Source organism: Sinocyclocheilus rhinocerous, unplaced genomic scaffold, assembly GCF_001515625.1.
Source record: "Sinocyclocheilus rhinocerous isolate Xijiao unplaced genomic scaffold, SAMN03320098_v1.1 scaffold1150, whole genome shotgun sequence".
NCBI lineage: Eukaryota > Metazoa > Chordata > Actinopteri > Cypriniformes > Cyprinidae > Sinocyclocheilus > Sinocyclocheilus rhinocerous.
Window position 1 is genome coordinate 387212 of NW_015666491.1, and position 13205 is coordinate 400416.

General features: G+C 36.4%; 1 protein-coding gene across 2 annotated transcripts in view; it reads left to right on the forward strand.

Moving 5' to 3' along the window:
* LOC107732447 (BMP/retinoic acid-inducible neural-specific protein 3-like) overlaps positions 1 to 13205 on the forward strand; it is a 40082-nt gene that overhangs the window by 12167 nt on the left and 14710 nt on the right. For both annotated transcript variants that reach the window (XM_016543784.1, XM_016543785.1), the window contains exons 3-4: positions 4252 to 4439; positions 5512 to 5696. In XM_016543784.1, coding sequence (XP_016399270.1) covers positions 4252 to 4439; positions 5512 to 5696 — 373 coding nt within the window. The remainder of the gene's footprint in view (positions 1 to 4251; positions 4440 to 5511; positions 5697 to 13205) is intronic.

Consider the following 13205-nt stretch of genomic DNA (forward strand, 5'->3'; position numbering starts at 1 on the left):
GGATCTCCACCAAATTCGGGGGATCCCTTCAGCTCGAGAAGCCCTCTCGAACGCCACCCTCCGCGCGTCGATAGCCCCCCGGGATCGCTAGATCGGTCAGTGCCGGGCCGTGAATTTAACCACCCGTAACTCCCGAACCCTGGGGGCTATCGTCGCGCCTTTACGGAGATATGGCCGTTCAAAGTTTCAATGGTTTTCCATAGACTTAAGCTTTAAACCATTTCATCCAGGTCGCCAGTAGCAAACAATGGAGCACGCTCTGCTGGACAAACTAAGTAATTACATCATTTCAAGCATTTTATCTGCGTTATATTTTCTGTAAAAAAAATTTCATATCGGTGGCATATTAGCCGATACCGATATATCGGCGACAGGCTCATATCGGCCAATAATAAAAACATATCGGCTAAACGATATATCGGTCGGGCTCTAGTTAACACCATTAAAGTGAAATAATACTCACTGGATCAGACACAGTGGTTTCTCTCTTCCCCCTTTTCTTCCACTTATATAAAAATTTCCAAACTGTGGTGAGAAGTGACCTCTGCCATGTCAAAAATAATCCAACTTTTAAAAACGTCTTAAAGCCTCTTGATTTATGTTCCATTCCAGTGCACTCCTAACTGTTTTTGAACATGAAAATGTGTTCTGTGTGAACAGCTTTTTAGTCATTCTGTACTAACTGCTTTCTGTAAATGTGCTTTGGTGCAGGTGTGATGGCTGTATAGCAGCTGGGCTGCGCTGTCTGTGAACTCGCAAAAACATTAATGTCATAGTTCAAACCAGAATAGATCTAATGGATGGAAAATCCTGTATTACAGAAATTACGTATGGAATGGAGCATGATTGATTGTTCGAATTAATTTTTTTGTGTTAATTTAGTATTTTTTTTTTATAATTAATCACATTAAATTTTCAGCCAAATTGAAACTAGTTTAATAATTGAATGTAATCTAACATAAAGGGGTCATATGACGTTAAAAAGAACATTATGTTGTGTATTTGGTGTAATGCAATGTGTTTATGCGGTTTAAGGTTCAAAAACACATTATTCAGGGTGGCCGCGGGTCCTTAAAAAGTCTTAAAAAGTCTTAAATAAAGTTTTCCTAAAATAAGGCCTTAAAAAGTCTTAAAATGTCTTAAATTCAGATTCAGTAGGTCTTAAATATTTTTGGTTACATTACCACAAACATTTCGGCAACAACAATACTACAGCGAGAATAAAAGTTACGCCTTCTTTCTTTGCGTGAACATTTGGGCGGTGTTATGCAAATCTTCCCACACAGTGACGTAGACATGTGGGGGCGTGTTTAAACGAGGCGTTTTAGGAGGGCGTGGACAAGTCTTAACTTTTATTAAGAATATCTCTTTGGGTTTGAGACTTTAGTCTTTGCAACTTTAGGGATCTTATCTATGCACGAACAGCTTGTAACACTCCAAAGAGAAAGGAAAATTTGAAATTGCATCATATGACCCCTTTAACACAAAACCTTTTTGTCTATCCACAAATCTCATTTAGAGTGTGTTGCATAATATTGCAAAAATGTTGCATAAATCTGACTCATTCCTCTTAATGAAGACTGGATGTAAGAGTCATCCGGATGTTTCAAACATAGCGCTGCCTCCGACATAATAACAAGCTGGTCTCATTTGCTTGTACTGTGACATTCTCGGTCTCCCTTTGGCTTCAGACTGCTTCCTCTGGAGCATGTTCTCAGCATTGACTCTGTGTAGCCGTGGGTCTCTGTGGGGAAGACTGGCAGGTAGTTCTTCAATATGCCTTCTCCTGCTGTGAGGCTGCAGCGTGGGCTCAGTGGTGGATTAGCCTCCAGCTCCATCCATAACTGTCCATCAAGAACTTTTGTTCTGACACAGTGTCGATCATACTTTCTCTCTCCATTTCATCTCTTTATGTCCCTCTTCCCCTCCATTTGTCTTTCTCTGTCTCATTGTCTTTGCTGCTCTTCTTTCCCACTGCCAATAAGTGTAATCTGTTATTATTTAGATACATACACATTTAGCAAGCCATATTCTGCAGTATAATGTATAAGGTATAATGAGGCAAGATGACCCCTAGGGTATGCTCTGCTGAATTTTGACATTTGTGACAACATTATGATATTTATTCGACAGATCAGTTTTCAGGTTAGAGATTTGCGTATTTTCAGTCAATGAGATTGATAAGATTAATCTAATTTTTAAAAAAATATTTTTTAATGAAACTTTGAAGTTTAATGTAATATTAAAATTGTAAAACATGATTATGTTAACAAAAAAATAAATAAATAAAATAAAATAAATCCGATGACAACTGAAACCAGATTACCCAATAGTTGGGCAAGATGGTTCCTTTACAAGGAAATGTCCCAAAATATTTCCCCTAATGATATACTGAATGATAAATCATCATACTGTATAAATATTACACATTACAATTAAAAATTTAAATGATCATTAAATGCACAATGTTCTTAAATGTCTTTCCCTAGCTTCTGCAATTTTGGTTGGATAGCACTTTATATTACAGTTCTGTTCCACGTGTACAAACTATGTACTTATTATATTAATTACAATAACTGGGTACTAACCCTGAACTTACCCCTAAATCTAACCTTAACCCATGTAGCTACGTTATATTACACAGTACTTTCTTAGGTAAGTACACTGTAAGTACACGTAATTGCACGTATTGTAAAATAAATTGCAACCCTTGGTAGGTGTCACGAATCCGGTCCATGAACTTCCGTCTGCTTGCCATCAGAGGTCACCCTTTCCATTACATTGACTCTCGCACTACACAAACTGTTGCATCATCCCGGACTACATATCCCATCATCCATTGTACTGATTGCACACAGCACTGATTGCACACTGCACTGATTGCACACAGCTGTATCCAATCACACATTCACTATATATCACTCAATCTGACTCCTATCAAACTGCCGAGTAATGTATGCGCTTATCGCCAGCAGTGATTGCTACTTTACAAAGCCCTCGTTAGTTTCCCAGTCCTAGCCTAGTCTTGCCCTGTCTGTTTTCTTGGTTTCTGATCTTTGCCTGTTTTCCTGGATTTATCCCTCTAGTCTCCTCTGGCTCTGGTGGTCCTCTGCTTCGCCGTGTTGGTCTTCTGTCCTGCTCTGGTGGTCTTCAGCTCCACCTGTACTGCCGGCTCCGCCCTGGCTCTCTGCTCACATTCACTATATATCACTCAATCTGACTCCTATCAAGTTAATGCTATGGAAGTCAATGGCTTCTGTCTACTCTTTGGTTACTAATATTCTTCAAAATATCTTGTTTTGTGTTCAGTAGAAGAAAGAAACTTTTGTACAACTTGGGTGATTAAATGATGACAACATTTACATTTTTGGGTGAACTATCCCTTTAATATACTAATGTATGAAGTCCAGCACTGGCACTTTGTGTTTTGCATTCTGCATTTCTTAGCCATTTTCTTTTACCATACCAAATTATTATTAACATAGTGTAAGCATCTTACTGTTAACTCAATATAGTGATGGTCATTCATTTAAAGTATAACCTACATTCTGAAATATTAAATAACTTAGTACAGCCATATAGCCTTGTCGCACATCTTGTTCAGTTGCAGCACTAAACGTTAGGAACATTTCACTGTATTGTGGTGAGCAGCGTTTGCTGTAAATGAAAGGCAGAATAAGGATAGTGGCAGCTGACTTTCTCAAAGAAAATTCCAGCTGTTTTCATCTAACAGACTCTTCTTACCTTTTATTCATGAAAGAAAGAAACTTGCCATTGTTACAAATAGTCCCAGTCAGCCCTTCTTCAGTGCAAAAGTCACAGGGGAAAAAAACAAAAAACAAATTGCACCATTACGTAGAGGACAACAGCTTTTAAAGCAGGCCAGCTGAAGTTGGAAAAAATAAAGAGAATGCATAATATGATTTAAATTGCAGGCACGGGGGTCATGCAGTCATCGCATTTTCTCCTCAGCAGGTCTTAACCGAATATGTGTTGTACTCAAGCTGCGTGAAGGTTTCTCAGACCTCTCTTTAAACATTTTTTTTCTTTTTAGTTTGGGGAATATACAGGATGGCAATTTTAAAACAGCTTAAACTGTACTGTGGCTTACACTGAACCAGATACTAAAACAAACTCTCCCAGCTGTTGAAAAAATGATGTTCAGGATTTTTCCCTGCTGTGTCCATTGTGGCTCAAATAAAGGACATTTCCAAATAGGGTGTATGTGTGTGTTTTTGCATGACCTTGCAGAGAGTTTGGGCGCTGGAAGGTGAACAGCCTGGCTCTGGAGAGAGAGGACAATGGTGTGGCTCTACCCCTCGATCCAGAGTTCATGCAGACCATCAGACAGTTGGGCCGCAGACCCACCCTCAGTGCCATTACCGAGAACATCATCAGGAAATATGGCACACACTTTCTGCTCTCAGCTACACTCGGAGGTACTTGAACAAAGCTGACTGTTCATTTACATTTATGCATTTTGGCAGACGCTTTTATCTGCCAATTTCTACTGATTGTCATAATTTCCATAGAAGAAAAAATATTTTCATGCATCTTGTTAGATATATTAATATTTAGGATCAACTTACAGTTTAAATCATAATCGTTTATTTGGGGTACAAAATATGAAAACATATTCAAAAACGTATACCTATTAGGCTGCAACAGCCAATATTGTAAAAACAACCATATAAACATAAAGCATTAGATTAAGTTTACTAAATGATTCAGTCATTTTTAGAGAATAATAAATTCTTCATTAATAACTAACTAATGTCAAAATTAACATGCTATTTTGAAATGCATTCTTTTTATTTGACATTATAACTGCTATTATTCTGCTTCCTTCTTTAACCACACATCCATTCTTCACAACCCCTCTCTCCAAAAACATTTTATCCAGCCTAATGTCTGCAAATGCGGACACATGAAAGTCTAGAGTTCTGACATCTTTTTTTGATATCTGTGGGAAAAAAAACAAGTTTAAAAAATGCAACAGTTGTAACAAATGGTCATTTGCACAAACATTAATTAGAAGGACATCTGTCGCATAAATCTACTTTCTGTTGTCTTTATATAATATTTTGTTCTATATGCATCATCCACACAATAATTACTCAGAATATTTGTGATTAAATTCTTCAATCGACTGATAGCCGTATTAATAAGATTTCATTAAAATGTTTAACATGAATCTTTATCTTTAATTGAGAAATTTTCATATATACTCATATTCATGAACTATGGATCTGTTCAGCATTATGTAAAGTGTTAACAGTCTTTTAATGACAGTTTACTTTCTCTTTATTTATAAGTGTTAGCATAATTAATTTATAGAAAAAAAACATCTTTTATTTGATAAATCGTCTATTTTCTATTCCATTCTAGACATTCACTGTATAGATAATTCCCTTGCTTCACTCTTCCTAACATAAACACAAAGAACATTCTTCATGAAGCCATTTTCCCCAGTGTTCCTCACTCTTTTATGTTGCTTTGCCCCTGTTGCAGGTGAGGAGGCGTTGACTATATTTGTGGACAAGCGGAGGCTAAGCCGGACGGCAGACCTGACTGACTCAAATGGCACGGCTGTGACTCTGGAGGCCCTGCACCAGCTGGCTGCCTCCTACTTCATAGACAGAGAGAGCACTCTGCGCAAACTGCACCACCTCCAGATTGCTTCTACTGCCATCAAGGTAACCCTGTGGCCTAGATGCACACAGACCTGGGGACCTGATCCCACGTTTGAGTTCTTATTTTTGGAAAGGAGTTTGACTTGAGCTCGGCTGTTTCTATTGTTTTGCAGCTGCATCATTTGGAGATCAAAAGAAGTGGGTTAAATGTTAGAGAAGCACAGCAGTTTTCCCTTAATTTTTGTTGTTGTGTTTTTGGTCGTGGAAGTATGAGGTACAAAATGATGTGTGTACACACAGAGGAGCATTTGATAAAGTTAAATTGGGTTTGAAAGGCACTGTTTTTACACACATATTCAGCTTTAAGCTCTTTGACACATCATACATCAGCTAATCCAAAACAAGTTACCCGTAGCAAGTAATATGTGTCAGGTCAGTGATTGTGCTTGAAACAGTATCCCACATACTCTGCGCTATGTGAATACTTCTGCAGCGTGCATTCTACACACTCCTAAATACTTGTTGGACAGTTAGAGTTAGAATGGTGGTTTGAAAAACAGAGGATGGTTCTGTATTGATATCTGTCATATGTACAAATCTCTGTTGGCCTCATTTTAAGGATGGGAATTGTAAATAATTTAACGATTCTGAATAATAGTTCAGTTCCTTAATGGTTCCATTAAATATTCTTCTAATATATTTAAAAATGTGATATTTGAGTGGGTAAAAACATACACTACTGTTCAAAAGTCTTTCAAAAACTTTTTTTTTTTTTATTTAATTGTAAAAAAAAAAAATCTTACATTTTCACCAAGGCTGCATTTATTTGGTCAGTAAAAACAGTAATATTGTGAAATATTATTACAATGTAAATTAAAATTACTGTCTTTTTAAATATACAGTATTTTAAAATGTAATTTATTCTTGTGATATAATGGCAAAGCAGTCATTACTCCTGTCTTCAGTGTCATATGATCCTTCAGAAATAATTCTAATATGCTGATTTGGTGCTCAAGAAACATTTCTTCTTATTATTAATGTTGAAAACATTTTTGCTGCTTAATACTTTTGTATAAACTTTGATACATTTTTTAGGATTCTTGACTTGAACAAGGTTCAAAAGAACAGAATTTATTTGCAATATAAATGTTTTGTAGCATTATAAATGTCTTTACTGTCACCTTTAATCAATTTAATGTGTCCTTTCTGAAAAAAAAAAGTATTAAAAAAAAGAAAGAAAAAAAAAACACTGACCCCAAACTTTTGAATGGTAATGTAAGTCAATAGCTAAATAGAGATCATTTCAATAAATGTAGTGGTGGGATTTATTTTTAGTGCTGGCATGAATGCAATCCAATAATTGGCTATATAATAAAGAAAAAAATATGCCAGACAACAAAAAATGTGGTTTGATATTTCATTCATTATTTATAAAATAATGCTGACAAAACTACACATTGTCATATGAACAACCAGTTAGTAACTACATTGATTTAAGTTTCACAGTTAGTTGTAAGCTGTATGTATTTGATTTACAAAAAAGAACCAGTTCATAAGAGTTATTCGTTCAATAATCGGACTGTACTGGTTGCACTGTGTATTTCATCATTTATGAGAATGAGTCCTTCTGTAACTGGACTACCTTTGCATTTCTGTTTGTTTCAGTAACTGTGTTGTGATAGTGCTGTTAGTAGTGCGGTAAACACTGTTAGTATGGTATTCAATCAGAATCACTGGAAGAACACACAACAGTCGGTTTCGGTATTTGAAAGAATGGAACTCTGTTCCCAACCCTACTTCACTGTAGTCGATTTGTATTTACAGGGAGCAAGACACCTTGCCTCCTGACAGCAAGTGTCTTAGCTTAAGAGCTTGTAAGCTATCTTAATGGAAATGAGCAGATGGGGGGTCCTTTCAGATGCCTTTATTTGCTTGCCATTTCAGGTGATTGATGTGACATATTCTCAGGATCAGCAGTCTTTAATTCAGCCCATGGATTTTTACCTCACGTGGATGAAGACAGATGTGAATACAAAGGCTCTCTACACCAAACTGGCGATTCTTTCTGAGGCAAACATACAACGTATGAGAGAGAGTGGTCTGCTCAAATGGAAGAGCTATTTTCTTGGGGAAGGGTGCAGAGGGAATATAGCAAATAAATAAATACATATAAAGGTGCCGGTGGAATTATGCATCAGTGTGACAAATGATCTGTTCCATTTCAATAATTTCTTTGAGAGCCCAGCCCATTCGTCAGCCATTTTGAATATAAGTGAGGTGTCAGGCTCTAATGAATAAGAGACTTATGAGGAGGATTTTCTGCACCGCCAATAATAAATTAATCTTTAACCTCCACAGTCAGAGATGACGGTGGACAGGACATGCGCTGAGTGCCAGTTGACATGAATCACAGCATTTCATTTTGATTTACTGGAGGGAGGAGTGTTAGTTGAGGTTTATAACAATCAGAGTATGTTTAGATTCTTAAGTATGGTTGGAGTATTCAAGTGTGCGCATTTTAATGTCCAACTGCATGACGACGCCTGACATGCCTTCTGCAATCACGGTGATATACTTGCAAGCCATCATGCTAAGTGGCCAGAATTGATATCTCTGAAGAGGCTTGGATGAACACATGGGTCAAGGACTCATAAGGACTTTGATTTTCTAATGAATGGGGATCAGTAAAAATATCAATTTTCTGATTAATTGTGATCTTCTTCGGAAACAATCCGATATCGATCTATTAATCATACCCCCATGTTGCAGATGTCACAGAGGCAGATCCTCAGGTCTCTCAGACTCTCAGCTCGTTTTTATACTACTCATCTGCATCAGTTTTCTGTTCTGCTTTAAATTCTGTTGACTGTTTGCCCCTTTTATTGGAAACAAATTATGTCTTGGTGACTCTCTTTTTCTGTGCAATACTTTCCTCATCCCTCCATTTTTTCTTCTGTAATCTATCCAGAGAATGTATCAGGCCAATTAAGTCAAACTAAATCCAAATAGTACTGTAAACTGATATGATAATATATGATAAAAGTAATAATAATAATAATAATAATAATATTTATTGTTATTATACCCTGATATGTTAAAAATTGGTTACTCTTTATTTTAAGGACCAATTCAACTAGTTTCTTATTAGCATGCATATAACTAGCATTTTGGCTGTTTATTAGTACTTATAAAGCACATATTAATGTCTTATTCTGCATGTCCATATTTTAGATCCCTTAATTCTACTCCATACCTAAACTTAACAACTACCTTACTAACTATTAATAAGCAGCAAATAGTCCCTCGTTCAGAAAGCAGTCTGGAGTAAAAAGATTTGCGCAGACATAAAGGAATTTATTCGGTGGCCCATTACCATCAAAAACAAAACAAATCCACTGCGTCCTCAGTGGCTCTGATGTCGAGAGAAAATGAAGACTCTTATGTTCACTTTTACATCCAACTACAAAACACCTGTATTGCTTACGAGACATTGTTGTCACTACAGTTGCTCGAACGTGGAGAAAATGGCGGACAGCGTACAACTGGCTGAGGGCGGAAATATGCTAATACGGGACCGTCCGTCAGCGGTTGTGGGCGGGGCTTGTTCAATATGACATCATATTGCTCAGAAAATCAAAACGGCTCGATTACGGATTTTATGCACGAACGCTGCTTGCGTATTTCCGGTAGAATCTTAGCCAGCGACTTCACTTCCATATATGTATTCTGACATTTTACATTATACTCATCTCCCTTACTTTGTTTGAATTATTTGACCTAAATCGATGTCATGCCATGTTTTCGTAAGGTTAGAAAAAACGAATGTTCATAATGCTCTCAAATGCCCCTTAAAATCATTTTCAAGCAAATACTTTTCTATAATTCTAAAATAAAAATAAAGTTAATTTTTGCCACTGGTAGTGGGACAGTCCATTTGTTATATCTAGGCCTGATCTCATACAGTAGGTATTTTTATAAATTATGAGATAAGCACAAAATGTGGAGTTTATGTAAAGTGCTATTTTGATGAATTTACTGATATGGTAGTACTATAGTAGATAAATTCAGCAGTCACATTTTTCTGAATAATGAATATTGTCCACAGAAATGCTGTATTACTCACCGTTCATCCAGAAATCCTATATATCACACAGAGCAGAAGTGTTCTGTTCTGTCTCATCTATAATCTTTCCGCCAATAAAAATAATTTGAACTTAAAGCATGTATGCATGCATTTATATATATACATTATATATACATTATCCCTTAATCCATCAAGTTTATTTTAAAAGGATTTGATAATTTGATACCCAAGAAACAACTAAGGACACATCTCTTCCATCTACACTTGACCCTCTAACACTAGAACTCTCCATTATATTTCTGTTCTATATCTACTTGTTTTCTTTTTATTAAAAAAAATAACCCTCTAACACTATCTACCTTCTATCTACTTGTTTTCTTTTTATGAAGCTTAATTCTACTCCATACCTAAACTTAACAACTACCTTACTAACTATTAATAAGCAGCAAATTGTCCCTCGTTCAGAAAGCAGTCTGGAATAAAAAGATTTGCGCAACATAAACAAATTTAGGTGTATTCGGTGGCCCATTATTACGAAAAAAAAATAAAAAATACCCTCTAACACTAGCTCTATTCTACCTATTCTATCTCTTTTCTATCTACTTTTTATTCTTTTTATTTATTATTAAAAAAAAAAAAAACCTTGCTACATGTACTGCGTTAGACTAACCAGGACTTGACACAACACATATATAGTGTAGCTCTTTTGTTGGTTTTGATTGCTTCTATTGTTGTAATTTGTTAGTCGCTTTGGATAAAAGCGTCTGCTAAATGATTAAATTTAAATGTAAATAATTCACTTAATCCTACCATTGTTCTAGGTTTGTGCCAGCTCTGATCTCTTTCAATACATGTGAACAGGAGGAACTTCACTGATGCCAAGCTGCGAGTGTTGTGCTGTCTAGTACAGTATAGTGCAGCATTATTGCGGTCACACAGTGCTGTCCCAGCATCACAGGAACAACTGCTGTGGGACAGTAATACAGGGAGGGAGTCATTTAACAACCTGTGAAGATAATTAAACTATAACACAAGTCATGTATTAATATTCTATTTAAATATTTGTTAAATATTTAAGTAGAAATTTAATTAGAATTATGTTAAATATTAAATATTGTTTATTATTTAAATATTCTGTTTAATCAAATCCAAAGAGATATTCTTTATAAAAGTTAAGAGTCAGCCACGCCTACCTAAAACGGCTCGTTCTAACTACTGTCTATGTCACGATGTGGGAAGATTTGCATAACGCCGCCCAAATGTTCATGCAAAGAAAGAAGGCGTAACTTTTATTCTCGCCCGATGAGTTTTGTAAAAATCGACACGTTTCAGAAAGGCGGGGCATAGAGGAGAAACAATAATGTACAGTATGTGGAAAATAATGTGTTTTTTTAACCTTAAACCGCATAAACACATTTCATTACACCAAATACACAAAATAATGTTCTTTTTAGCAACATCATATGACCCCTTTAAGCTAATATCTTGCCTTCCTCACTGACCTGAAACACAACACCCTCACGCTTATCTCTCACTGTCACCTGATTCTTGTTGGAAATTGAGAAATTATTCAGTTAATATTCATAGTACAAAGACTAGGTATGATCTCTAAGAAACTGGGACCTAGATAGATTCGCTAGTTGAATGGGAATAGTCACCCTCAAAGTGTCGATGTAACCCAAAACTTCTCCTCCTTGCTGTTAGTGACAGCTGACTGCCTCACAATGCGATTAACACTGTTCACAGTAATCCGGGGAAGCTCTTTTAAAAAGCAAGTGTAAAATATCAACTTCTCCCGCGATGTCTCCAGTTAACGCCAATAGCAAAAATGGCTTCTGCCGCTGCACCGGATGTAACTGAGCTAGCTGAGGCAAAACGCAGAAGTGATTGTGCATAAAGCCCATTGAGACTGTTAGGATTTTTGAGGATTAAAAAAAAGAAGTGGTGAATGGATTTTTTCATTGTAGGGTGGTTTTTTCCACACACTGCTAAGACACATTTATATGGAAACACCATGTAAAAGTGAATTTTGCATCCGATGTCCCCTTTAAAGATATAGTCTATCCATACATGGATATTCTGTCATCATTTGCTCCTCTTTGTGCGGTTTCAAACCTGTATGATTTTTTGTTTGTTTGTTTGTTTTTTGGAAGTTATTTTGAAATGTTGGTAACCAAAGAGTTACGGTTTCCATCAACTTTCATTGGGAAAGCTAAGCTGGTTCTATGGGAAGCTAAACTGTTTGGTTTACCAACATTTTTCAAAATCGTTTTCTTCCACAGAAGAAGAAAATAAAATCATATGTTTGGAATGCTTGGAATGACTTAAGTATATGGTGACAAAATTTAAATTTTGGGGTGGAATGTCCCTTTAAATAAAGCAAATGTATTAAATAAAAAGACACATTTTTATATATAAAATATAATATTTATCCATTTTTGTCCATTTTTATTCCCTGTTTTCCTATGTACTGTAATACTCATAGTAACATTCTTCTCTGTTAAGCAATGAAATATATTTTGCATGCTATGAATTCTCTCACCAACTCTGTGGCAGAGTATATGAACTGTAGAAAACTTTATGAAAGATTATGATTCAGAGAAAGAGTTGGGCATTTTGCCACTGGTAGTGCTTTGACGTTTGCCTGGGTCATCAGTCAAGCATCCCGAGCACAAGCTGGGAGGCATGAAAACTCTGCCAGCACCTCGACACCTCCCCCAGTCTTTCCCTTTTAACTGCCATAAACCAGAGCGAGAACTTCCGAATCCGGCTGCGAGGAAAGAACGCTTGAAAAGTCAAAAAGAATTTCCAGCTGATGCGTGCAGATGAAGCTCTCTTGTAGAGAGCATGCCTTTGTGTTTCATTCTAAGATTTCACAAGCTGAAGCTGAGAGCATTAACCACTACTAGCCTCGCCGAGGATTCCCTGCTGCTTTCAATAAAGTCCTATTTTCTGTAGAGAAGGGTATAATTCCATTCTAATGCACACTTTCCTCCAATGATGAGCTTCCCCCATAGCGAAAAGAATGGTACGCTAACCCACTGGAAAGGGACTTTTTATGAAAACAGCTGCTCAGATATCGCAAAGATTGTTTCAATGCAGTGTAAAAACATGCCTGATGCAAGTAGGAAAACGCCTATTGACTAATTCTCTCTGATTAAATACAGACCCCATTCTAGCTGGAACTTTGTATAAAGCAATTGTATAATAAGTGCCAGTGCTTATGAAACATTAATGACATTTCTAGCTTATCAAAAAAGCTGGGATCGGCATCTTGAAATCCATTATTATTCAAATATGTAGCTACGCAGGCCCACTCAGTGATATTTTCCACAGTCTTTGTTGGATTAATCACAGGTGGGAATTACAGAACTGTCTGCTTTTCCTCATTTACTGGTTGAGAAATGCAATGGATGGCTAATATTTAGCCAATCATTTTAGCTACTTTTAAAGGATTAATGTCATGTTGTTCTGTACTATGCCCCCCC